Source organism: Sorex araneus, chromosome 2 (assembly GCF_027595985.1).
Source record: "Sorex araneus isolate mSorAra2 chromosome 2, mSorAra2.pri, whole genome shotgun sequence".
Lineage (NCBI taxonomy): Eukaryota > Metazoa > Chordata > Mammalia > Eulipotyphla > Soricidae > Sorex > Sorex araneus.
Genome location: NC_073303.1, coordinates 364,646,726 through 364,674,568, shown reverse-complemented (window position 1 = coordinate 364,674,568; position 27,843 = coordinate 364,646,726). Strand labels below are relative to the sequence as shown.

Below are 27,843 nucleotides of genomic sequence, written 5' to 3'. Positions count from 1 at the left end.
AGGGCGTTTGCCTGGCACATGGCTGACCAGGGTTCGCGCCCCAGCACGCCCATATGGTCCCCCAAGCACTGCCAGGAATAACTCCTGAGTGCAGAGCCAGCAGTAACCCCTGAGTATCGCCGGGTGTGACACAAAATGAAAAAAAAAAAAACGTTAAAGCCGGACTGGAGCCATAGTATAGTGGTTAGGGCATTTGCCTCGCACAGGGCTGACTTGGGTTCGATCCCCAGCATCCCATCTGATCCCCCGAGCACCGCCAGGAGTGATTCCCGAGTGCAGAGCCAGGAGCAACCCCTGAGCATCGCCGGTGTGACCCAAAAAGCAAAAAAATAAAATAAAATAAAATAAAAAGTTAAAAGCAACACATTTCTAGGCCAAGGCTTCTGAGTATGTGAAGAATGTTTCTCTTATCTTGTCCTTCCCAAAAAACCTAGCGTAGAGGACAGTAGGTGAAACCAGGGGAGACTGCACTGACCACCCACCACAACAGCCGACCCCTTGCCCTTCTTTCTGAAAAGACTCCCCAGTCTGCTCCGTGCCTGGCTGCCTCCTGCCACCACGCAGGGAAGCTGGTCTCAGGGACGTGACACGGCCAGTCCCCAAGCTGCCTCCCCTGGCCCAAAGCCACCTGGCCCTCCCCAGCAGCAGCGGGACACACACAACATGGAGTTGCAGGAAACACTGAAAACTGAACAAGAATTTCTTCTTGGGGCCGGAAAGACAGCACAGGGCGTGTGTGAGGCATCTGCCTCGCTGCCCACTAGTCCCCGTTCAATCCAGGCACCACATACGGTGCCCCAAACACTGCCAGGAATGACCCCTGGGCACAGAGAGAGGAATGCTATGAGCCACCACCAGCTGTGACCCAAAACTCTCCCTGACAGAAAACGAAAACCGGTCGTGGGGGCTTGGGGGGGGGGGAGCACTCCCGTCAGAGCTCAGGGCTTACTGCTGTCCCTGTTCTCAAGGATCACCCCTACTGGGCTCACGGGGTGCCAGGGATCGAACTGGGTCAGCTGCATGCAAAGTAAGAGCCCTACCCACTAATACTATAGCTCCAGTACCAGCCCCCTCTTCCCTCCAACATTTTTAAAGACTTTCTCTTTAGCCTCTATTCCCTTCGAGGGCCAGCTCCCCTGCTGTAAGCACTCTGTCCCAAACCTCTGATTCCCTGTTACCAACTTGTTTTCACTACATTTCCTACATCCTGGCGCCTAACGCGTCTTTCTTTGTGGAGCTGTTTAGGGCTTCATCTTTTCCGCTCAAAGCTGCGATTCCCCACAGGTAAAACCAGCTCATCGATGTGAGCCCCAACCTCTGTAATTTAATCAAATCCCCTGCATTCCACCGGGATTCAAGGTGGTTTACCAGCACCCAGAGTAGTTATTGACTTTCACAGATGGTCAATATGCACTTACTGAGTGAATCAACAGCACAACACAACTAGCACTTATTAAGCTCTCACTGGAGCCCAAGCAAGACGTCGGGGAAGAGCAAGATCATCTTTTTCTGCTCAGTCTGCCTCCTCCTGGACTCTCTGAAGGATCTCAGTCCCTTCATTATCCTCTCACTGTCTACCATTTTAAGCTCTTTCCATTAAATTAGCCTTTTTCTTCAATCACATTTGCATCTCATACCTCTCCGCTCTCCAAACTCAAGTCCTTAACTCCTTTATTCCCCTTATTTACTACAAAAGGTCTTTTAAAATCTAGTTTCTAGGGGCCATAGAGATAGTACAGTGGGTAGGGCGCTTGCCTTGCATATGGCTGACCCGAGTTCGGTCCTCAGCATCCCATACGGCCCCCTGAGCACTGCCAGAAGAAAGTCCTGAGTGCAGAGCCAGGAGTAACCCCTGGGCATCATTGGGTGTGGCCCCCAAACTAAAAACAATTAACAAAACTAGTTCCTGGCCTCAAACAGGCCTTCCAGGAAGGAGACCCACTGGGCCTGAGAGAGCCCCGGTCAAGACAGCAAGAGGGAAGAGAAGGAGAAAGACCAGTGGTATCAAGATCAAGGAAAGGCAGCTTTCAAGCGGGGCAAGAATGCCGCGGAGTGTTGCCGCCTCCACAGCCGCCTCTCACGGGAGGCGGGCAGTGTCAGACTCGGGAGCAACTAGCAGACCCCTACAATTATCAGTGGAGCTCGTCCCGTGACGGCCCCTGCCCCAGAGAGGCCGGAAGTGCTCACAGGAAGCAGACCACCGCCTGCCAGCCCCCAGAGGCCTGAGAAGGACACCCGTCACCTTGAACTTCCAGCCACAGGAAGATCTCAGGGTCTCAGGGTCACGCTGAGACCCACCCACGGAGCACCGCCAGCAGAACTTCAAGGGGCCTTCAAGTTCCGCAGCAACAACTAACACACCTTCTTCATGAGATACAAGCATCTGACTTCAGCATCCTGCAAGCCAGATAACAGTCTGCTGCGAAGCGCTGCAGTGTCCAGCTGAGCAAAAGAATTTCTTTTTCTTTCTTTTTTTCTTCTGCACTAGAAAAACATACAGGGGGAGGAGGAGACTCCAGCATCAGCCAGAAAACACCAGGAAAGCAAATACAGCACCTTGCACCGTCCGACCCATCGGCTGAACAATGCACTGCTCTGTGGCGTAGCTGAAACTGCTCCGTGAGCTCCAAACGCATGGCCAGAGCCATCCCAGCCCCGGACACGGGAAAGCCCTGCGTGACGGCGTGACGGGACCTTCCACAGGTTATTCCAGTTGTACTGACAAATGGAAACGTCATGAAACACACTGGTATTAAAGATCACCCTCCGTCTGGAGAGAAGGCGCAAGCCACGAGGGCACTTGCCCTGCACGCAGCCAACCTGGGCCCAATCCGCAGCCGTCCAATGTGATCCCTAGAGTCCCGTCAGGAATGATCCCTGAGCACAGAGCCCAGAGCAAGCTGCGAGCACTGCCGCATATGACCCAAAACCAAAAAATAATGATAATCATAAAGTTAGCCTGGCTTTCTCGAACAAAACTCCCCACGGAGAGTGACACGGGAATCCCGCTAACCCCCTCCTGCACCCCCCTGTCATCCCACAGAGCCAGAAAACAGTCAGTCAAGCGCGTGAGTGGGGAAATCTGGCTGCCCATCAAGGTTATCTTCCCTCCTTGCTTCTCTAAGGCCCAAATGCCAGAGCAGGGATGTATTTCTACCCCAGGAACGCAGGGCTCCCGGCAGGCAACACTGTCTCCATCTGTGTATTTCCGACTCCCCGGGCACTGCCCGCCCCCTACCCTCCGCCCCCAGGACGGGGACTAAAGCACGCTCCTATTCTCTCCCCTGGGGACGGGCGCCTACCTGTGGAGCTGAGGCTGCGCACTCAATGACTCATCATCCTTGCCACAGTTGCAATCATTTTTTATTATTTTTTTAAGAAATAATTGTTTTTTTAAGATGTTCATGGTTTATTCAAGGTCTCACAGAGTATTTCTACAGCTTTCTTTTGTCAAAAGAATGTTTCTGAATGTACGGTGTGATGTGATGAAGGAAAAGGCTAAGATCATGGGTCTGTGTATGTGCTTTTGCCTCCGACACTGAAGACTGAGCAGGAGGCCGACTTGGCTAGGGCTGTGTCTCTCCGAAGGCAATGAGCTGGCGGAGAGGAAGAAGTGAGCTGACTGCCCGGAAGAAACCACCAGGCTGCTTCTCCCCAATCGGGGGTTTCTGGAATTAAAAGGGTATGAGAGTGGGGGCTGCAGCGATAGTACAGTGGGGAGGGCACCGGCCTTGCACGTGGCCAACCCAGATTAAATGCCCGGCATTTGCTATGCTTCCCTGAGCCCACTAGGAAGCCCTCGGTGCAGAGCCAGGAGCAATCTGTGGGCACCGTCAAGCGGTGCCCGATCACTGTCACACTGTCACTGTCATCCCGTTGCTCATCGATTTGCTCGAGCGGGCACCAGTGACGTCTCCATTGTGAGACTTGTTACTGTTTTTAGCATATCCAATACGCCATGGGGAGCTTGCCGGGCTCTGCCGTGTGGGCGAGATCCTCTCGGTAGCTTGCCGGGCTCTCCGAGAGGGGCGGAGGAATCGAACCCGGCTTGGTTGCCTGCAAGGCAAACACCCTACCCGCTGTGCTATGCAAGCGGTGCCCAAAAAATTAAATAAATAAAAGGGTGTGAAGGAGACAGGCTTATTCTCTTTGTCATTCTCCTAAGTCTTCAAGTAGACATAGTCTGGAACTGAGTTCATCAAAATCTACTCCCTGTGAATCTGACATTTATTTACTTATTTGTTTTGGTTTCATCTGGGGGCCACATGCTCAGGGCTTTTTCCTGACACTGTGCTCAGGGTCTCTCCTGGCGGCGCTGGAGGACCAAGTAGGGAGCCAGGGATAGAACCCAGGTGACCCCGTGTGAGGCCAGCGCCCGCCTCCCCTGCACTGTGCTCTGGCCCTGAACTTGACCCTTTGAGATTTGCTTGGTAAGAGGAAGTTCCTGTGCTTCTAGAGGACATGTGGGACGAGCAGATGGCAACAGGAGAGACCACATTAACTTCTCGCTAGCACAGCCCCGAGCACACGAATCCTGTGTTTTGAAGAACGGGAGTTATCTGGTCAAAAATAAATCAGTTTCTTTAATGATTCATAGATTCTTAAGGCATATGACTCATCCTTCCAATTTGTGCAGCTGCCATGAAGCCGCCTGACTCCCCTGCTCATGCCCTGGTGCAGGGACAACCAGCCTTCCTTTCGAGAGCTAATGGCTGAGCTGAAAAATAAACTATGCCCACCGAGCAATGTTTCAGGGGAAACAGATGCTATTTGGGAGGACCAATTTCTTCTTTCTCCCCCGCCCACCGCTAACCTCAAGGCATCTCCAGTCATGCCTACTTCTTGCCTCAGCTGCCATAAAAGCTCAAAAATGAATTCTGAGATTTCTTGCTGTCACGAAGCAAACTCCCCAGAAGCAGCAGCAGAACTTCTGCCTTCCCAGACTGGAAGCTGAACGTGGAGAGTTTCCAGGGCACAACGGGGGACGCAGAAAGGAGGCCGACTTGAGAGTCACACTGATTCGGGAAGGTTCCAGCCGCCCCATTTGTCAGCTGGAGACCTGGAGGAACTACGTGATCTCTGCCCATTCACCACACTGCTGAGCACACTTCCCAGGCACACTCTGTCCTGGCACCACACCATCAGCAGAGTGCCCGCTCCCCGCCACCAGGGGCCTCCCACCCACCCAGCCCCTCCCCCCCAGCCCCTGCCCCCAGGTAAGCTGAGCTCTACAGATAAAATATATTCAAAATCTCCAGTTCCGATGCCTTTGGCTATTTGTTGTTCCCTTATTATGCTTATTTACATTGCACATGAGAGATCTCTGTGTGTGTGTGTGTGTGTGTGTGTGTGTGTAGATGGTGACACTGACATATTTACAATTGAATGATGCTAACCTCATGGAATTACACAAGATTGAAAATCAGTAAGCTGATAGAACCTTTTTCTAAAATTGTATATTATTCTTTTCCTACAGGTTTATAGACTTATAAAATAGTTATGAGTAATTCTATGCTAATACATTTTAAAGTTGACATGAAATAGATAAATCTTACAAGTCTACAATTTACGAAGAACGAGGGTTTTAATTTGAGGATTTGGGGTTCTGTTTTCTTTCTTCCTTTCTGGTTTATTGGCCCTACCTGGTAATGTCGAGGGCCGAGTCCCGGCTCTGTGCTCCTGCGTCACTACTGGCAGGCCTGGGAAGTCACACCTCACCCCAGCTTTAAAAACCATCTCTAGGGGGCTGGAGTGATAGCACAGCGGGTAGGGCGTTTGCCTTGCACACGGCCGACCCGGGTTCGAATCCCAGTATCCCATATGGTCCCCTGAGCACCGCCAGGGGTGATTCCTGAGTGCAGAGCCAGGAGTAACCCCTGTGCATCGCCTGATGTGACCCAAAAAGCAAAAAAAAAAAAAAAAAAAAAAACCCATCTCTAAGCTTGATGACCCCCCCGACTTTAGCTCCATGCTCTCTTCTCCCTCCAAACTCACTTCTGGCAGCATCTGGACAGCTAAGAAGCTCCTCAAGCTTGACATGTTGCAACATATGTCCCGGTCTTACCCACAAGCTACACCAATGGTCATCCCCATCTCAGTATGTGGCAACTCATTTTCACAATCCACAAGGCCAAAGACCCCAGAATCATCCTGGACTCCCCCTCACACATGTTCCACGTCCCGGATCACTTGACTGATGACATCCTCCAGATTCACCGAGAACTCAACAAGTCCCAGCACCTTCCCCACACGCAACCCTGCACCCAAACACCAGCATGTCCCACCGGGGCTCACACAGGCGCTTCCTGTCCCCATCGCTGGCCCCTCAGTCTCAGCAGAGCGTGCAGAGAGAAGCTCTTACACGCCGTCGCACGCTGTCACACATCCACTCAGCAGCTTCCGTGGCTTCCTGCCCCAGTCCGGTAAAAGCCAGCTTGCAGCTGTGCGTCCTGCAGCAGGACAGCGGTTCTCAGCCTTACTGATTCTTAAGTTTGCTCCAAAGATGCTAAGAGTGCCCTCACCCCCACCGCGCCCCCCAAATTCCTTAAGTCACAATTGCCCACCTCCCTTGGGTCTGTCCCCAGTGAGGCCTTTCCTGGTTGTCATAAGTAGCAGAATCTACCACACAAGCAGTATTGGGTCACACCCTGCCATCAGAGCACTCACTCATTTAGCGGTGCCACGTGGCACTTATTTATTTCTTGTCCTTCTCTCCCACCTGACAAGTCCTTGAAGGTGATGGTTAATGTTTCTTTTGATACAGACTGTATTCCTAGGGCCTGGATTTCCTGCCACATACGAAGTACTCAAATATTTGTTTAATCAATAAACAAAGTAATGGACAACCAAGTATGTCTGCCTTTCCAGTACCATTAATGGCAGTTTTTATTGTTTGTCTGTATTTGAAATATTTAGGAAAAAAAGAAGACAGCCTAATAAACAAACTGAATGTGAGAACAGCAGGTTACTGGCCGCTCCATCAACCATCAACCTGTTATTACTGGCATACATTGATAACCAAATTTCTAAGAGAAACATTTATGTGCAGAACACTAGTGCAAAATCTCCAGTGAGTTGAAGGGTCCTAAATTTGAACTGCTAATCTGAAGAGGAGATAGTGGTTCTGAAAGTCATGCATTTCCGACCACTACCCACAGAACAGCCCTGAGCACTTCTGAAGTTCTCTTGACTCTGAATGATCAGAACCCTAACATTTTGTTATTCCAGTATGACTCCAACTTAATGTTGGAAATATTAAGCCTCCCACGCCAGAAACAAAAAACAAACCCTTAACTTTCATTAAGTATCACCACAATTTGAAAAAGATGCTTGTTTATTTAAAGTCCTTAGAGTTGTGGCAATAGCTCAAAGGGGTGGCACAGAGGCTGAGGGTGTGGCTCCCTCAAAAGAAGCAAATTAAATTAAATATATCCTCTATTATGAATACACGTCGTTGCATGAAATAAAAGTTCCACTTGCACAGGGGCTTTCTGGGTGCAGTCATGATGCAAGGTTTCTCCTTTCCATAAACTTGTCTGTGTTCTCTTAACACGGGAGCTTCAAGTCTCAGACACAGAGCAAGGCAAATGAACCACCAGCACTGAGCTCGAATCCTACAGGGACATTCGGATCACAGTGTCTACACATAGGAACACATAATGACCTGTGTTGTATTCGTTATCTGCCCTAATAAATGAAACAAGTGTTACAAAGACAGGGATAGGGCACTTGCTTTGCACTTGCCTGGCACCACTTATGGTTCCCTGAGCCCTGCCAGGGTAATCCCTGAGCAGCACTGGGTGTACCCCCCGCCACATACAGACACACACACACTTCCCCAGAAACACACACACACACACACACACACACACACACACACAAAGTGTATAAAGAAAATAACCCCAAGACTAGAGACTGAGAAAATAACCCCAAGACTAGAGACTGAGAAAATAACCCCAAGACTAGAGACTACCTCCTTCTGGGATTAACTCTACCAGCACTAAGATTTATGCTATGGATGTTGATCTTTGCCTTGTAGAACATGAAGAAAAATAAAAGGAGAAACAGTGGCTGGAGTGATAGCACAGCGGGTAGGGCGTTTGCCTTGCACACGGCCGACCTGGGTTTGATTTCCAGCATCCCATATGGTCCCCTGAGCATGGCCAGGAGTAATTCCTGAGTGCATGTGCCAGGAGTGACCCCCTATGCATCAACAGGTGTGACCCAGAAACAATGCCATTCCCAGGTATCTATGCAAAGATCAAGAAGCACTAATTCAAAGAGCTACAGGTGCTCACTGCCACCATATTTATTCCTACTTCTCTGCAATAGCCCAACAGGGAAAGAACCCGGGCGCCAAAGGACGGGTGAGTGGATGAGAAGACGTGGCCTCTATGCACTGTGGCACAGACCCGGCCATTGAGGAAATCTTGCCTTCTGCTACACCGAGATCCAACTGAAGAGGGGTCAGGCTACTTCAGGGCTTCTTTCTTATGACCCCCTCTCACCCTTGAAAAGATTTACAAAATCCCAGGTGTATAAATAAAATATTTACTAAAACTAAATCATACATTCGTATTTAAACAAATTCTTCACCGCCCCCACACTGAGCTGCATGGAGTGCGACCCACAGTTTAGGAAGCTAGGAGCTACCCAGAGTAAGTCCCCAGGAGAAAGACCTCTGCCGGATGAGCGCTTGAAGGGTCCACACGAAGAAGGCACTGTAGCACTGTCCCACTGTCGTCCCATTGTTCATCAATTTGCTCGAGCGGGCACCAGTGACGTCTCCATTGTGAGACTTATTGTTACTGTTTTTGGCATATCGAATACGCCACGGGTAGCTTGCCAGGCTCTCCAAGAGGGGTGGAGGAATCAAACCCGTGTCGGCCACATGCAAAGCAAAAGCTCTACACGCTGTGCTATTGCTCCAGTCCGGGAACAAATAACGTCCTGTGTGTGACCAAGGGCTTCTGACAATAAAAACAAGGGTACCGGGCAGAGGAAGGCTGGGAAAGGGCTGTCAGGGTCCAGTGGACAGTGAGGGAGGCACAGCAGCACTTCAATAATGGGAACCTCCAGGGGCTGGAGTGATAGCACAGTGGGTAGGGCGTTTGCCTTGCACGCGGCCAACCCGGGTTCGAATCCCAGCATCCCATATGGTTCCCCTGAGCACCGCCAGGGGTAATTCCTGAGTGCAGAGCCAGGAGTAACCCCTGTGCATCGCCTGGTGTGACCCAAAAAGCAAAAAAAAAAAAAAAAAAAAAATGGGAACCTCCAGAGAACCTCTAACAACTCTGATACACCAAAATTACCTCAATTTTAAAAGCAATTAAAACATACACTATGAGGGGCCAGAAAGATAGTGCAATGGGTAGGGTGCTTGCCTTGCACATGGCCAACTCAGGTCCAGTCCCTGGCACCTCATATAGTTCCCCAAGTCCTGCCAGGAGTGATTCCTGGGTGCAGTCAGGAGTAGGCCCTGAGCACCACTGGGTATGACCCAAAAACAAAGCAAATAAACAAAAAACATATACTATCAACCCATGGAAATCAGTGGCATTTTCCTTTTCAGCAGTAATCTAAAATAGTTCCTGTTCATATGGCTATTTCTTTTTCATTTTGTGTTTTTGGTTTTACTTTTGGGGTCACTCCCAGCTGTGCTTTGGGCTAATTTTAGTCCCGTGCTTGGTAGAAGCGGTAAAGGTGGTCACTCCTGGCAGTGCTCAAGGGGACCCTATAGTGCCAGGGATCAAAACCAGGCCTCCTACATTCAAAGCAGAGTTCTGGCATTTGAGCTTTCTCTCTCTATGACACTTTTCTAAAAATTTATTTTCGCAGTTTAAAATGGAAGACCAAGCTCTTGGGTAAGATGATTGAAATAATAGAAAGCTGCAGATTCTTCTAAAAATAAATCAATAAGCTCAATGATCCCTCAGTCAAAATTCTAGTAGTGCTGCTTTTAGAAATTCCAGCTTCAAAATATATAGAAACAACAAAATCCATGAATAGCTAAACCAAATTTGAAAATGGGCAAAGAATGGAGAATTTACCCTACCAGGCATCATGAGACATTGGGGAAAAGCAAATTAGGACCACAATGTGGTATTACCACACATCTATCAGAACAGCTAAAATGGAAAAAAATATAGTGCTGGGGTCTGAGAGATCATGCAGGTGGGGGTCAAGGTACTTGCCCTGTGTGCAACTGACCCTGGTTCAATCCCCAGTACCGCATATGGTTAGTAAGGTGTTTGTTCTTGAATACCACCAGATGTGGTCCAAAAACAGACTCAAAAAAAAAATTTTTAAGTGATAATATTAAATGCCAGCAAGAACGCTGAGACAATCTCTTACATGTTGCCAGAGAGAAAATAAAATGATACTGCCACATCCAAACAAATTTTGTCACTTTTGGGGTCTGAGCAAAAGTACAGCAGGCAGGACGCTTGCCTTGGACACGGCCAACCTGAGTTCGATCCCAGGCATCCTGTGTGGTTCACCAAGCACCGAGTACGAGCACTGCCAGGAGTGATCCCTGAGTGCAGAGCCCAGGAGCAACCCCTGGACACTGCTGGTGTGGCCCCAGAACAAAAACAAAGTCTTATCACTTTCCTCAATAACATACCATTACCCAGCTGTCACATTCTTAGTCCTCTATACCAGAAAAGATGAAAATAGTCACAAAAAAAAAAAATTCACAAAAAGGGTAGCTGTTCTGGCAACATCCAAAAGTAGAAACGGCCTCCCCAGTCCCAGTGAATGGTTCAAGAGTGATAATACATAGATACCAAACACCAGAACTCAAATGATGCAACAATTTGGAGGAATCTCAACCCTTAGAAGTCATATCCTGGGGCTAGAGAGATAGTACAGAGGGTAAGGCAGACAGTATAGTGGCTCAGACACTTGCCTTATATGCAGCAGACTCAGGTTCAATTCCTGGTCTGGTACCCATGGGCAATGGTCCCATGGGCCTAGCTAGGAGTAATTCCTGAGCTCGGAGTCAGGAGTAAGTTTTGAGCAGGGCCAGGTGTGGCCCCCAAACAAACAAACAATAAATAAAAGTCATAAACTGTATAATTCCAACTAGATAGCATCTTAGATGCCACACCCGGTCATGCTTAGGGCTGAAGACCTAGTTCTGTGCTCAGAGATCACTCCTGGCAGTGCACCGGGGATGATGCGGGGTCCTAGGAACCAGGTCACCAAGTGCCTTAACTCCTTAGCTAGGGCCTTAACTCCAGCATTCTTGTCATGATAAAACTATAATGAATGAACATTGCTTTGCAGTTAGCAGAGAGCAGAGGAAGTCAGGAAAGAGAGATGCATGGGCCTAGAACACCTCTCTGAGCATGGAACTTACCAGATTTGATTGCACTGGTGATTACAGGCATCCACATAGCTCTCAAGTGGCTGAGAACTCTAGCTGTATAAGATATAACTACTGGGGATAAATGGGTAGTCATGTAAAGCAGAAGCAGGTTGGGGAAACCAGATCTTTTTTCTGCTATGCTTGTGACTTCCTATAAATGTATGCAAGCTAAAACAAAACAAATACAACTAGGATTATTAATGTGAGGAAAACACTACCAAATTACAGTATTAAAATACCAACGGGCTATAAACAAGAGCAAACACATAAACCAAAGGAACAAGACACAGTGTTCAGAACAGACTGTGAGAACTGAGTGGGCAGGAAGCGTTTCACCTCCGTGTGAGGGGCAAGGAGAGACTGGCAAGAGGAAAGCCCGCAGGCTTTGGGGAAGAGACACCCGAACTCTACCTTGTGGGATACGAAAAACAGATTCCGAATGGTCAAAGGCGTACACGCGTGAAGGACAACGATGAATCGAGCAGGAGATAAAATAGGGGAGTAACTTTGTGGCACAGAAGTGGAGAAGTGACTTTGTAAACCAAACCTCAAAAGTACAAACCCTAAAGATAAAGAAAACCTATTTAATCTGACCACAATTGAAGATTTTTCTGTTTCCAAAGGGTCTTCATGAAAAAAAGGCCCTAGGCAGGGACTAACAGAGGGCACAGGAGGGAAGCCACTTGCCCTGCATAGAGCCAAGCCCGTTTCAGTCCTGGCACAGCATGTGGCCCTCCAAGCACCACCAGCAGTGACCACTGAGCACAGAGTCAGGACTAAGTCCTCAGCACCACCGGATGTGACTCAAAATGAAAAAAAAAAGGTGAGCATGTGTCTGTGCCTTAGGGGCACAGTGCCATCCTACCAAGTCACCTCCACAATGCCACTCACCATCGGCCACTAGGAGCCCAGCTTCTGAAACTATGGGATGCGGGGCAGGGGGGTCTCAAAACATAGACAAATTCATTGCAAGATCAATTTCTCTATGATTTATTATTGGTAAATGTTTGATTTGTCCATTTTCTATACCTAGATCCCTGGGTTTCATTAAAGAATTTCTCCAAGGAAAAACAAATGGCAGAAGTTTAAGAAGGTCAGACTTAAAGGTTGATAGGGCCCTTCCTTTTCCCTCCCTACCCTTAAGTGACCTCGGTTCTGTTGTCAGTGTCTAAAGATTTTGTTTTGGTTTTAGGGGGAGGGGTGTCCCCCCCTTCTCTCCCCCTCTTTGTTTTGGATTCTTAACTGGCTGTTCTCAGGTCTGACTCCTGGCTCTGTGCTCAGCCCTCACTCCTGGCAGGCAGGGGGCGGGGGGATCAAACAAGGTGCCAGGGATACAACCCAGGTCCCGGTGGTCGTGAGCAAGGCCGGCACCTCGCCCACTGGGGATCCGGTTTTGCTGTGCGCGGAGCTGGGGATGGAAGGAGTCTCCCACAGGGAGGCCTGGGCGCTGCCAGCATGAGCTCATCGGCCAAGCAGGTTTTGCACGCAGGAGGCCAGGTTTGATCTCCAGCACCCACGGGGCAACCCCTAGCGCGGAGCCTGAGCACCACTGGGTGTGATCCCCCCCCCCCTAACCAACGCAAAATAAACAAACAAAAGGCCTGCATGGTTGATAACGCAGGAAAAGGCTCCTAACAAATATTTCAAAACCTCAACCCATTTCTCTACACAACAGGCCATTCCAGCCCCCCTTGCCCATACAGTCCTTGGCGACACACGTGTGCAAAGTCCCAGCTCGCCCTGACTTGAGCTTCCCCCCCACCCCCAGCACAGGTTCCAGCGAGAGGAAGCTGCCCGCTCGCTGACTGTAAACCCTGCACGGCCCGAGCAGCCTGGCCACAGCTGCCAACTGCAGGAACCACCCGGGGCTGCCCAGCGCCTGGGACGCTGACACCGCGCGTGGATGGGTCCGAATCCGCGGCGGGGACCCCCCAGAGTCAGTGAGCAGGAGTCGGGCCACGGGGTGCGAAGGGGCCCGTGACGTCGCCGCGGGGGAACTGGCGCCTGGAGCACCTTCGGCAAGGGCAAATAAAAGAGGAGTGCCACCGGAAAGGGGGAGCCCATGTGCAACCCCCCCAAAAAATAAAAAAAAACATGCCCAGGACACTTAAGCGATGCCACTCGCCATCCACACCCCACACCCCCATCGCCCCGTTTAGGCTGTCACGGAGGGCAAGGCGGGTCCGTGTCAGGTCCAAAGTCAGCGTCACCAGAAGCAGATGTCGCCCACCCGATCAGGGAGCCGCCCCCCCCCCTGCAGACACCCCCCGGCAGGCCCCGAGCTCCCTGCTGCAGGCCTGAGCCCGCAGGTGCCGCCGCGCGGAACCGAGCGTCCAGCCCCGGCGCCCTGACATCCACGGCAGGAGCGTGCTGCGACCCTTGACCTCCCGCCCCTGACCCCGGCGGGGCGGGCACGGCCCTCGCTGAGATCCCCCCCGGGAGCGGGGGGGCGGGTGGACAGTGACCAAGTCCCCTTACCTGTCACAGCTTCATCTCCCGCGGCGATCTGGCGTGTCAGCTCCGCGCGCCGGCGCCCGAGCCCAGGAGCACCGGGCGAAGTCAGAAGTCGGGGGGCTGCGGCGGGTGGGCGAGCCCGGATCGGGGACCCTGCGGGACAGTCAGCCGAGCCCAGCCTCCGGCTGCCCACCCGGGCTGCCAGGTGCCGCCGCCGCCGCCGCCGCCGCTGCAGTAAATCAGCTGACACCAGCCTCAACTGCCGTGACTTTCGCTGCAACTGTCGCAAAAATAAGGGGGAGGGGGAAAGCTGGAGGCCCGGCCTAGGCGGGCCGTGTCGCCATGGAGACCGAGAGGCGGCGCCGCGAGACTGTGGGCAAAGATGCGCGCGGCGCCACTTTGGTTGTGGGCAGCGGTGCCCCGGTCGCTCTTCTCGCCGCGAAGCCCATTGCCCGGAGGCAGCCGACCGAGGGAAAGATGACGAAATGGCAAGCCTGGGTGTGCCCTAGGATCTGAGAGGCTGCCAGCTGGCTTCTCTTTCCCCCATGGCTGGGTCCAGTTGCCTGGAAAACGTTCGCTCTGGGTTCTTGGGTTGCCCTCTGACCCCTGAGTCCCGAGGGCCAGACCGGAGGGACTCTGTCGCTGGGTTCGGGGAAGTCTGAGCTGGTGCAAAGTTCCTGCAGGGGAGCAAGAATGACAGCCGCAGCGGCGGGTGGGGGGCAGGGCAGCGGAGCGTGGCCTGCAATCGGGTCCCAACGATCTCCTCTTGCCCAGGGCCACCTGGACTATCTCCTCCTCGGTTTAGCAAACTGGACACAAGGACCTCTTGGGTGTTCAGGGAGTGACGGGAGTCCGGAGATGCAGCTGCTGACTCTGCTTGCCCGTCTTCCTCCCAAGCGGACTCGGGCGGAATGAAGGAGGAAAGGTAGCCCGAGGGACCTGGTGTCATACTAATGGCCAGGGGTCCTTTCCGTTTAAAAAAAAAAAAAAAGATAAGGGGGAGATTTTCATTCCATGAAATGGTCTTCCCTTTATACTCTTCCTACTGCAATTACAGGGCAAGAAAAATCCTACTGAAGTTCCCATATAGATACTGTATTTCAAACCACCAGGGAGCTTGATAAAAACCGAGAGGAAGTTTTTTTTAAAACATTGTTTAAAAACTTGATTAAAGGGCTGGAGCAATAGTACAGTGGGTAGGGCGTTTGCCTTGCACCTTGCCAATCCGGGTTGGATTCCCAGCATCCCATATGGTCCCCGGAGCACCGCCAGGAATAATTCCTGAGTGCATGAGCCAGGGGTAACTCCTGTGCAACGCCGGTGTGCCACAAAAAGCAAATACACACACACACACACACACACACACACACAAAACAACACCTTGATTCATTGTTTTGGAGTAGGATCTGAACTTTCCGGTTGGTGGGCTCCAAATGGGTTGTTAGTTTTCACCTGGAAGGCAAGGATAGAAGAACCCAAGATCCTGCCCCCTGCAAGGCTTGCACTCTAATTTTAAAATGTAGCTTTTAAAATTCTCCATGTCTTTGGTGGGAGATGGAGTAGGTTGCACCACACCTGACCATGCTCCAGGGATAGTTTTGGTTCCGTGCTCTGGAGTAACCACTGGAGTGGCTAGGCGGACCATATGGAATAATAGGGACCCAGCTAGGGTCAACAGCACGCAACGAATTGCCTCACCCCTCTGTACTATTTTGTCAGTACTAAATCCAGCATGTTGCCAGTTAATACCCATTGCTCTTGATTCTTGGTCCAGGTTTTGAGTAACACAGTCCAATTGGATGGCTTAAAGCAAGAGATGAGGGGACAAAAGAGAGCAGAAAAACTCTCCAGACTGGTCCACTGCTTGTTGATTTGCAAAAACTGCTGACTGTTGATTTGCTAAAAAGGCTGCCTCGACAATTTCGTGTTCCTGAGAATGGCAAACCCCTCTACCTCCTCTGCTCACCCTTTAGCTGCCCTGCCCCCACAGTACAGTCCACACCTGTCCTTTCCGGGGATGGAAACTCAGCCACCCTTTTCATGCACTCGGCCATTTGGCATCCCTTAGGCCACCAAGTATTGCTGCTTTTATGCTGCGCCTGTTTATTTGTAGAGATCAGCTTACTGCCAACAGGACAAGAAAGAAATCATAATATTGACCAGGGAAGTCAATAGAACACTCGAAAATCAATAATTTTGAAATTGTCTTGTACAATGACTTGGAATTCTCTGATTTTCTTCCCCCTTTGACTGACTGCCTGGAAATCACATGAGAAAGGGAAGGCTGAACAATATGTGAAATAGAAGAAATTAATTCTTCCACCGGCTGGTTTCAGTATACTCGCTCCATCTGATGTGATCATGAATACACTCAAACTGTTATGTTTATAATCGTCTTTACAACTTACAGGGTTTTTGTATGTTGGGGCAAGGGTTGTGTGGGGGTAGTTAGGGAACACCCAGTAGTGCTCAAGTTTACTCCTGGCTCTGTGCTCAGGATCACTCCTGGCATTGCAGGGAGACCATATGGGGTGCCTAGAATTGGACCCAGGTTAGCCACATGCAAGGCAAACACCCTACCCACTATCGTATCACTCTGACCCCCAGATTTTTTTTAAGATAGTGAGCAGAGAATAGCTATGCAGCATCACTCTAGGCTACTTTAAAGCTTGTGTGGTTTGGAAAGGAAATCTGTAAGCTATCTTTCCTAGATAAGCAAATCTAGGAAACAAATATTAATTGAATACTTACCATGTTTCAAATACTTTCCTAGAAGCACAAAGGTTAATAGAAAAGATCAATGAGAAGCATTCAGAAACTTAAATCTCTGGGCTTTCTTTACCAAGATTACAAAAGGTATTATAAAAGGCTGTGTAGCTGCTATTGACTAAGACATAACTTTCTATCTCTTTCTCTCTTTCTCTCTCTTTCCCCCCCACCCCCGTGGGATGTGTGTGTGTGTGTGTCTGTGTGTGTGTAATCTTAGCCACAGGACTATTAACGAATAAAATACATTTTAGTCAGAAAAAAAATCTACTTTTGTTCAAGCACATATGTGTTTTACTTGTATGTCCTTACCGAAAATTGAGAGTTGTACCTTTAGCTAATTGAGTTGGATGGAACCATGCCCTGACCATGGCCAATGAGGCACTAGAGACTTTGCAGTATTATAGACACGAATAAAGCCTCTTCCAGCATGGTCCCTACAAGTGATATAGATTGTGTTTGATACATCATTTTGTGTAATTCTTTAGTTGTAGAAAATACATACAATATCTATTATAAGTATAAAATACCTATTGTAAGGGGATTTTTTTTTAGAACAAGAATTGTCAATTTTACTTAAAATTTTAAATTTAATCATTGTGACTTACAAAGTTACAAAGTGATTCATGATCGATTTCAGGTCAATCCCTTCCCCAGTGCCCACTTCCCTCCAGGTGCTTTTTCCTTTTCTTTTTTTCCTTTTAGGCACTGTGATTTACAGTCCTGGTACTTCCAGGGTATCCTGCACATCACTCCACTTCCTTCCTGCACCCAGTCCCTGTCCAGAGTGACCACTTCCCTCTCTCACTGTTGTAGTGCTCCCTTTCCTGACCTCTTCCCCTCCCCCGCCCCAGTGTCAAGCTTCTTACTATGGACCAGTTCTCTTGCTCTTCACTTCTGTGGTCTCTAGGCTTTTGTTATCCCCCTACCATGTTTCTTTACATCCCGCCTATGAGTGAGATCTTTCTGTGTCTGTCCCTCTGACTCCTCTCATCATACTCTCCAGCTTTATCCATGTAGCAGCAAATTACATGACTTCATCTTTCCTTTTGTTGGTGTAGTTTCCTTTTTTTGTTCTTTACCTTAAATGGCAATTTTTACCACTTAAGGCCATTTTACCATTAAGGCCATTTTTACCTTACATGGCTAGGGCTGGAGCGATAGCACAGCGAGTAGGGCGTTTGCCTTGCACGCAGCTGACTCGGGTTCTATTCCTCCACCCCTCTCGGAGAGCCGGCTACCGAGAGTATTGCGCCTGCACGCCAGAGCCTGGAAAGCTACTTGTGGCGTATTGGATATGCCAAGAACAGTAACAACAAGTTTCACAATGGAGATGTTACTGGTGCCAACTCGAGCAAATCGATGAGCAACAGGATGACAGTGATACAGTGATACCTTTAGTAAACTCATCCTGAGTAAATTTATTTGACTAAATGATTTATGTCTTTCATCTGGAGGAATCAGTACAAATTTGTATGTGTTTTTGCTCCCACCTGCAGTGCTCTGGGGCTACTCCCAGCTGTCACCACAAGGTTCCACAGTAAAGGACTGTATGGGACCATGTGGTGACAGGGACCAAACTCATGCCCCTTGCAAGCAAAAGATATGCTCCAGCCTGTTGAGCTATCTCTCTGACCCTGATAGGAAAATAGTAGTAACTAATCAGAAATTCAGTTCAACTTAGGTTTATTGAAACTTTAAGTCGAGCTGAGAAAGTGAGAATCCAGGCTTAGCTTCAAGACTTACAAAATTGGAAAATGTTTTAAGTGATAAACATTGTAAAATATACTGGATTCTGGGATGGTAACAAGAATAACTGGGGTTGGAGAGACAGTGCTGAGGTAAAGGTGCTGGCTTGCATGCAACTGACTCCAGTTTGAATCCCAGAACTACATATGGTGCTCTGAGCACCAGGAGGAGTGATCCTAGGAGCAGAGACAGGAATTTCCCCACAACACCACCAGGGAGTAGCATGACTCCCCATGAAAATGGAAATGACAAGGGGCCACAAAGATATATGGCTACAAACCCTTCACCTTCGAAAAATATGGAATCACGGAAATAATACAGAGATTAAGACATGTGTATTAGAGGCAACCAAACCCCAGTGTGATTCCAGGACCTTATGTGGTCCCCTGCACACCACCAGGACAGATCCCTGAGCACAGACTCAGGAGTATCCTTGAACACTGCCAGTAACAACCCACTCACCCCACATCCCAAAAAATCCAAGATACATAGCCATAATGTAGAGTTGCATGAGGACACACAACATGAGAATAATGGGAAAGTGGCTACTTCTGGGGTGCCTCTTGGCTGCAGCTGGAAGTGTCGCACAGCTCCTTGCCATCTGACCACACCCGAGGTCCTCTTGCAACATAGCAGTTGATGTGTTGAAGGCCAACATAGAGAATCTTTCTACTAATCACAGGAAAGATGGAAGTCTTAGCTTTAAATATAGGTGATATAGACAAAAAAAGTATCTATATATCTATATAAGGTAGTAACCTAACCAATGAACAAGGGAGAGACCTAATCAGTGAAACGACATTTGTCACATTCTATTAGAATCAAGTCATAAATGTCAGTATAGGAGAGAGGATTATACAGACAGTGACTCTTCAGGCCGTCACTTTAAGTGTGTCACTCTAATGGAATTCCATTGTTAAATTCTATAGGAAAGACAGAGAGGCAAGGAGGCAGCCTAAGAGCATCTGTCATAGTGTTGTGACCAATAACTATAGCTTTCCTGAGATGAGAAAACTGAAACTGGATAATTAAAGCATTGTATGACTAAAACCCAATCATGGACAACTTTGTAACTGTTTATCTCATTGTGATTTAATTAAAAAAAATTTTTTAGAAAAAGAAAAAGGAGCCCTTCCAGCTACTGATTAAGTTGTTTAATGGCCATGATCCCAGAGACTCACAGACGAATCTCGGAACTCAGCGGCTTTTGGCAAAAATGCATCCGGACTCCTCATTAGGTTACAGGCGCTGGGCCACCCCAGGTGGGAAAAGGTGTCCCTCTGCCTATTCCCCCTGGCGGCTCCGTGGCTGCCATCTTTCAGAGACCATTGGACAGTCAGGTATGGGCCAGCAGTGATGAGACACTCCAGGCCTCACGGGGTAGGGGTGGAGCCGGCCCTTATCCTCCCCTGCCCCAGTGAGACCCCCAGTGTCCGCCCACGAACAGCCCTTCCAGCTACTGATTAAACTGCTTAAAAGCCATGATTCCAGAGACTCACAAACAAATCTCAGAATGCAGCAGCTTCTGGCAGAAATCCCTCCAGATTTAATTATTAAAATTTCAGAATTCCAAAATCAGCAATAGAAAACAAATTCATATCAGCAACAGAAAAAAATTGTCTAATGTTGTCTTTTCGGCAGGTCTGAGTATTGAGGGAAAATCCCAAACAATAATGGTGGGTCTGGTGTCGAAATATTGAATGTAATCAAAGTAGGGAAAGAATAATGTGGAAATTATCTGCCACACAGGTAGGGAGAGGGTGTGAGATGGGAGTATACTAAGGATTTTGGTGGTGGAAAATGTGCACTGGTGAAGGGACAGGTGTTTCATCATTGTATGACTGAGACTTAAACCCGAAAGCTTTGTAACTGCTCTCATGGTGATTAAATAAACAAATTTATTTTAAAAAGTAAAAAGAAAGAAAAAGGAAACAGAAACTCGTGATATAGTCGGGAATTTCAACACACTCCAATATTAGAAAAGCTTAGATCTCACTCTGTCTTTAGACTTAGTAGCAACTATTCTACAACACACAATATTCCCTGAGCTTTCTAAATTCCCAATTAGCACTCCCAGAGCCAAAGGAGTCAGCCACACTATCTAGAAGAGTTCAGATTGTTGCCTTCCCCTCTTCATATTTATACTGTGAGTTGTGACCCGATATGTCTTAATTCTCTCCTTTTCTTGGACATAATATTTCCTTAACGTTCCTATCAGTATTTTACTTCACATTGGCCTTTGCAGTCAAAACCTTATCATTTTGCAGCCACTAGCTTAATAAGTGTCTCTGGCATGGTTTTGTTTTATTAAAACGCTTTAAGAGCTTCCCTTTGCCTTTTCTCACATGACATAAGGGTCAACTGATAAGACTTCTCCTTTTTTCCTTACGTCTCATGACTTTCCATGAAGCAAACCATTCCTTTCCAAGTAACAGGATGGCTTTCCTAGAAATATGTTTCCTCCTACTCTATACTCCCACCTTCTAGCAAGGAATAATGAAATTAAGCTGGGCGTGCTCAAGCTCCTCACAAATGAAAGTTTGGGGCCTCCTTCGCAAATTAGTAATAGTGTCAAAGAGAAAATAAGGAAGGAGGAGCCGGTTCATCAAAACCTCCAGTTAATCCCTGTGATATCTGATTGGCTGTTGTACAATCTTTCACAATAAGGGACAGCCAATCAGAGACCAAAGAGGCTCTGCATAGGCCGTAGAATCACCCTTTGGGGCAGTCACTGCCACCACTACCTCCTCTGATGCCGCCCCCACTAGACTGGCAGGGAGGGGTGCAATATCTGCCGCTGCCACTAATTCTGCTCTAATCCTTTCTGCTCTGCACCTGCTGTTTTCGAGGCTTCTGCCTCTTCTACTGCTGAAGAGAGAGGGGGTGGGGGTGGGGAGGGGGAGAGGCTTTTGGTGTCGGGTGGGGAGCTTGCTGCAGTTGCCGTCCTGGACACAGGGATTGCCATCAATGCTGCTACAGGAGTTGCAAAACAGACTTTGGGTGCTGGGCATGAGAACCTTACATGTGATCCAAAAGGACCACGAAGCTGACTGGCATCCACCATGACACTGTTATCAAAGGGAGATTAGGAGAGTGAAAGAGGAGAGGATGAATGCATCTCGTGGACCTGTCAGCAGTTTCAACTTGACTTTGAACCTCTCTTCCGTTTTCCATCAGAAGACCTGAGCCCCAAAGCCCTACAAGACTTGCTAAACAAAGAGCTTGGGGAGGGGGTCCTTGTGCTACAAGTAATGGATGGTGGAGGAACGAAGGTGCACATCCCGGGTTTTCCTTCTGAAAAAACCTTTTCTCAGCTTCATGAAAGCAGTTTGCTCACTGTTTCCACTTGAGTTTCCTCAGCGTCACTAGACCTTTCCAGCTGAGATGGCCTATCCTTAGGGTCACCCGTGGTTATTTGTCTGACCAGGGTAAAGTTAGTCAAGAACGCTCCTTTTCTGAGGTGTCCATGACTATCAAGAAGGTTGTACACCAACTCTCATAGGACCAAGTTCTTCTTCTTGTCTTTCTCCATTTCCTCTTCTTTCTTCTCTCTTTTTCTTTGGTGAACGTTTTATCTATCTGAATGTTTTCAGATGGTCTGGAAATATAGAAATACAGGTTTTACACCAAAGTTCATTTTATGTTTTTTTTCCTTTTTTTTTTTTTTTTTTGCTTTTTGGGTCACACCCAGCGATGCTCAGGGTTACTCCTGGCTTTGCACTCAGGAATTACTCCTGGCGGTGCTTGGGGGACCATATGGGATGCCAGGGATCGAACCCGGGTTGGCCGCGTGCAAGACAAATGCCCTACCCGCTGTGCTATCACTCTGGCCCCTTCTTTTCTTTCTTTTTGGGTCACATCTCTGGTGCTGAGGAATTACTCCTGGCTCTGCAGTTATGAATTACTCCTGGTGGTGCTTTGGGAACCATATGAGATGCCGTGAATTGAACCTGGGTCAACTGCGTGCAACACAAATATCCTACCCCCTGTACTGTCGCTCCGGCCCCAGGTTTATAAAATTATAATAAAGAAATTTCTTTTCTTTTCAAGTAACTAAACAAAAACATAGTCTGCTAATTATGTGTAGCTTTATATTTCCAAGGACTTAATTCAAACCTTACCCCCCACATTCAACACAGCTTTAAAAAAAAAAGGGCCGAGGCACTCACTTAAGGGCCAGGCACATGCACTGCAAGCAAAATCTCCAGGTTTATTTCCCAGAATCACATGGTTCATGGCTCCCCTGGGAGCAACCCATTAGCACCAGGCCAAAGTAAAAAGGTGAAAACGTTTCTATATGCAGTAAGGGCAGGGGAGATGGCTCAGTGATGGAGCACGTGCCTTGTAAGTGGAAGACTAGGATTCAATCCCTAATATACCCCCCCACACACACATACTAACACATGCACACACACACTAACCATGTAATTCTATTCCTGATATGTCTAAAACATCAAACCTCCCAAATAGAAACAAGAAACTCAAGGCAATTTGTTTATTTCTATTTCATTATTAGTAGTAGTAGTAGTAGTATTCAGGGGTTTGGAGGCCACAACTAGTGACACCCAGGGGTTACTCCTGGCTCTGCACTCAAGAATAACTAATGGTGGTGCTTGGGGGACCTTATGAGATGCTAGGGATCAAACCCCAGTGTGTCCCGTGCAAGGCAAACACCCTACCCACTGTATTATCTCTCCAGCTCCAACCCAACTCCAGGAAATTTTAATCTCAGATATAAAGTTTAGGAGAAAAACTTATTTTACCTTTCTGGGGAACACTCCAAAGTGATTCAGAATTGTTAGCAAGTTTCTTTAGCATGTTCCAGTATCTATGTTTGTAATAGAATACTTTATAGCCTTGTTAAAACAAACAAACAAAAAACTCCAACAGAACCTGCTTAATATGCAAAACTTAAGAATAAAATATCAATGTGACAAAATGTCCACTTGGTGACTTGAGAATGTACTTTTTTTCCCCTTATAGTACTGGGAATTGAACCTAAAGCTTCACACATGCAAAGCAAGTGCTTACAGTGCAATGAGCCATATGATGCTCAAAATATCTGGCACTAAATAATTCTTTTTTTCTGGTTTCTAAATTTTTTATAGCTAGGAATGGAACCCTGAAGGCCAGTTTTAAAGGAGCATTTACTGGGGACCGGAGAGAGTACATTGGATAAGGCTCTTGTCTCCCAGTGTAGGTTCCAACTCTGGCACCCTATATGGTCCTCCGAGAAACACCAGGACGATCCCTGAGTGAGCAGCCAAGAGTAAGCCCTGAGGGGCTGGAGCAATAGCACAGCGGGTAGGGCATTTGACTTGCACGCCTCCGACCCGGATTCGATTCTCAGGATCCTATATGGTCCCCTGAGCACCACCAGGGTTAATTCCTGAGTGCAGAGCCAGGAGTAACCCCTGTGCATCGCCGGGTGTGACCCAAAAAGAAAAAAAAAAGTAAGCCCTGAGCACAGCTGCATGTGCACCCCCTGCCCCCCCAAAAGAAAAACAAGTACAAGATACAAAATAAAAAGGCATGTAATATCTAATTGGAAATCACATCCTTTTGACTAAATAACATTGCTCCCCCTAGGGACAATAATGGGAAATAGTATTCAAGTCTCAAATTCCATAAATACACACTTTGACAGTCTAAAGCAGAATTTCTTTTTATTTAACATTTATAAGCCACATAAATAATTTCTATTTTGCCCTTAAAACTTCAAGAAGTTAAAAGTTATCATCAAAAATTTTTGTTCTGCTTTTGTTAGGGATTGAACCCAGGACTTCGTGCATGCAAGGGATGTATTTGATCACTGAACTACACCACTGAGTCAACTCCCTGGCCCCCTGAAACTACTTTTAAGAATAAATTAACTAGGGTGAGAAGAGATATAACAGAGGGTAAGGTAGGGTACTTATCTTACATGCATCTGACCTGGGTTCGATCACCAGGATCCCATATTATCCCCGGAGCCCTGCCAGGAGTGATCCCTGAGCACAGAGCCAAGAGTAAGTCCTTGGCATAGCTGAGTGTGGCCCCAAAACAAAACAGAAAATAAGTAAATAAATAAAAGTAAATAAATTAACTAGTTAATAAGCCATTAAACTGGTATATAAACCATGTTATTGATTAATTATATAAATTAATATCAGTGCTTTACTCTTCAGGAGAGAGGTGACAAAATGTTATGGGAAAGTTAGTTGTAGGGTTTTGATGTAGTTGGGATTTTGATATGCTAAGATTGTAAAGTTTACGGGCTTCTTTCAGTGTTAGTACTATACCATTTTTTGATAAGGTTATATGATTTATAAAGTTTGTCAATAAATCTCTATCTTTGGGTTTTTACAGTACAAGTTCAGCTATTTAAAGAAATGTATATATCAGAGGAATTTATGAGATTTCTTGGTAAAATTTAGTTCTTTTCTTTGGAAGCAAATATAAACATTTAAAATGGCAATAACGAGGCCAGGGAAATGGCTCAAAGAGATGAAGTATATGGTTTACACACGGAATCACTCAGAACTCCTGGATGTGATCCCAGCACCACAAAGAATGACCCCCAACATGCGACATGGTCTTCAAAACAAAAGGTTGAGATGGTATGTTTTATATTATATTTGTATATATTTTATTATCCTTTCAAAAAAGGGGTACCTATCTCTGTACATTTTTCTAGAATTAGATGATATTTTAAAAAAAAACATTTTTTAAGTGCTTAGAAAACAAAAGCTACTCTGGCAGATTAGCTCTCTCCCACACACTTGTAGCCTGCTTGCCTGTACTTCAGAGCCAGACAAACTTATTTCCCAGGATGCCTTGCAGCCAGGGCTTTCCCGTGAGCCACAGAGAGGTACTGCTCTAACTGGCCGTTAGTGTGGTCAATGGAAGCACTGCATTGCCCTTTGCACCAGAATAGTTCCCATGTACTGGGCATTTCCCTGTGGCTATTCTGTTTCTGATCTGAGCACACCAGTTTGATTCCCTGTCCCTCCTGGAAATTCTACAAATAATCTTACAGCCTATAACAATGACTTCTCTGTCTAAATAGCTAGAATGAAACATGTTAATATTTGAAAAAATATTCATTGCCAACCTGGATTCAATTCCTCCGTCCCTCTCAGAGAGCCCGGCATGCTACCTAGAGTATCTTGCCCCCACGGGAGAGCCTGGCAAGCTACCTGTGGCATATTCGATATGCCAAAAGCTATGCCCAAAACAGTTACAACAAGTCTCACAATGGAGACGTTACTGGTACCCGCTCGAGCAACAATGGGATGACAGTGATACAGTGATGGAAATAAAATACTGCAGTCAAGATCACACAAGAGATGCCGGAGCAATTTCCTATGGCGCCCCCAATTAACATTTACAGGAATGATCATCAGCAGAGCATTTGCCTTCTTTGTTGTTTTTTCACGTTTTCCAGTCATACCCTGTGGTGCTCGGGACTATTTTTGGCTCTGAACTCAGAAGTGACCTGTGGTGGTGCTCGGGGGAACCACATGTGGTGCCACAGTTGAACCGGGATCAGCCAAATATTTAAGGCGAGAGCCTTATCAACAGTATCATCTCTCTGATCCAGGCATTTCCATCTTGGTGGAGTTCTGGCAGTAATTTTTTGAGCTAGGAAGCTAGAGCAAGGGCCTCTGTTGGCAGAGACGATATGTACAAGCCTTAGAGTGGCAGCATATTTGGTACACAGTTTACATAAAAAAGAAATGCATTCAGTGAGAAGCAAAGAAGGAATTCTAAAGAATAAAACTGGAAGCTTGGGACTAGTTCATTGGTTGCACATGCCTGGTATCAGGAGGCTCAGAGTTCAACACCAGACACTACCTCACATGCCAAGCATGACCCCAGAATACTTTTTGGGATTCCCAATGTACCAAAAAAGTGTGCACACTGTTTTGATGCCCAACTGAGAGGTGCTCAGTGCTGACTCCTGGCTCTGTGCTCTGGACTTAGTCTTGGTGGGGGTAGGGGGACCGCATGAAGGTGCCTGGGATGGAACCAGGGTCTGCCCTGTGCAAGGCGCCCTACCTGCTGTACTATCGTGGAGCAATAACTTTGCTTGCAGGGAACCCAGATTCCATGCCAGCACTGCATGGTTCCTGCGTGCTAACAATGAACCTCCACTCCCCCAAAGGAGGCCGCTTATACTGGAAAAGCCTCTGTTGGGGTTATACTCCCCAGATCAAAGCCGGGCCCCTTCCGTTGCAAGGTATGCAGTCAGCTCTGTTTTAGTAAGCCAGTTTTTCAGAAAGGACAAGTTGCAGACTGATGGGCCACAGGATGGCTTCCAGTGTGTCCAGATGTTTGAAACCTAGATTTATGACAAGGCTTTTTAACGAGTGGGGGGAAGCAAGGAAGAACGGAGGGCAAGATTGGGTAAACATTCATTGCTTTCTTATGCATAGAGGGGCTTGCTGGGTGTCATTTGGAGACAAGCTCTTAATTCCTTTGGGGCCCGCCCCATTTCCACACTTCTTGGGCATCATTCACCACCTCCACCAAATGACTTTCAAAACTCTAACTTTAACTTGCCCCTATTTCTGTATTTTCAGATTCATTCTTTCTACCATCACTTGTTTGCGCTGAAATCTTAGCACTATGCTAAACGTGCTCTGAAAATCGATCCAATAATAAACGCGCCCCATGCTCAAACTAGATCAAAACGAATGGGAGAAATTCTTCAGGCCTGAGCGGCAGTGGCCACAAGACCCCGGAGTAAAGAGAGGGTCCCTCCGCCCAGCCCAAGAACGCCCCTGGAGAGAGTCTCGGGTCCGGGAATCGCGGAGGAAGAAGACGCTGAATTCCCAAGACTCGGGGAGCCCCCGGGAAGCCGCGACACGTCTGCGCCTGCGCCAAGCCGTCCGGTCAGGCGTAACTCGGGCGAGGGCGGGACTCCGGTTCGCGCCTTAGGATTGGACGGGACGGAAGAGAGCGGAAGTGACGCGGTGCGCCCGCGCCGGCGGTGCGGCCGCGCAGTGGCTGCTGGGCGTCGCTCGGCGTCGCTGCGCCTCAGCTCTCCCCTCCCCCTGCCGTCCCCGCCCCCTCGGCCGCTCCGCTCCCTGGCGTGACTCGGCACTGAGCGAGCCCGGGGAGCGCCGCCGCCGCCGCCGCCGCGCCTCGCCCGCCCAGGCCTCGGCCCTGCTTGACCTCTCTCCCCTTCCCCGCCCGCCTCGTCGGCTTTTTTTTTTTCTTTTTTTTTTTTCCCCCCCTCACAGTTTCGAAGCCTGTGGCGTCGCGGCCGCCGCCCTGCGGGGGACCCTCGTGAGAATGGTGGGAGTGAAGCCGGTCGGGAGCGACCCGGATTTCCAGCCCGAGCTCAGCGGCGCGGGCTCCAGACTCGCCGTGGTCAAGTTCACCATGCGAGGGTGAGGCCGGGCCCCTCCGCGCCGCCCCGGCCCCGGCGCGCCCCGCTAGGCCTCGGCGCGGGCTGCGCGGGCCCCCCGCCCTCCCCGCTCCTCCCGCCCGCCCGCGGCGCCCCCCGCCCCCCGGGG

At 48.3% G+C, this 27,843-nt stretch overlaps 2 protein-coding genes across 2 annotated transcripts in view; one reads left to right on the top strand and one right to left on the bottom strand.

Moving 5' to 3' along the window:
* Positions 1–14,081, bottom strand: part of WDR7 (WD repeat domain 7) — a 344,916-nt gene extending 330,835 nt beyond the window's left edge. The window contains exon 1 of the mRNA XM_055125361.1: positions 13,850–14,081. The gene's annotated coding sequence lies outside the window, so the exon portion shown is untranslated. The remainder of the gene's footprint in view (positions 1–13,849) is intronic.
* Positions 14,082–27,337: 13,256 nt separating this feature from the next.
* Positions 27,338–27,843, top strand: part of TXNL1 (thioredoxin like 1) — a 36,528-nt gene continuing 36,022 nt past the window's right edge. The window contains exon 1 of the mRNA XM_055128848.1: positions 27,338–27,717. Within this exon, the coding sequence (XP_054984823.1) occupies positions 27,620–27,717 (98 nt within the window). The 5' untranslated portion in view covers positions 27,338–27,619. The remainder of the gene's footprint in view (positions 27,718–27,843) is intronic.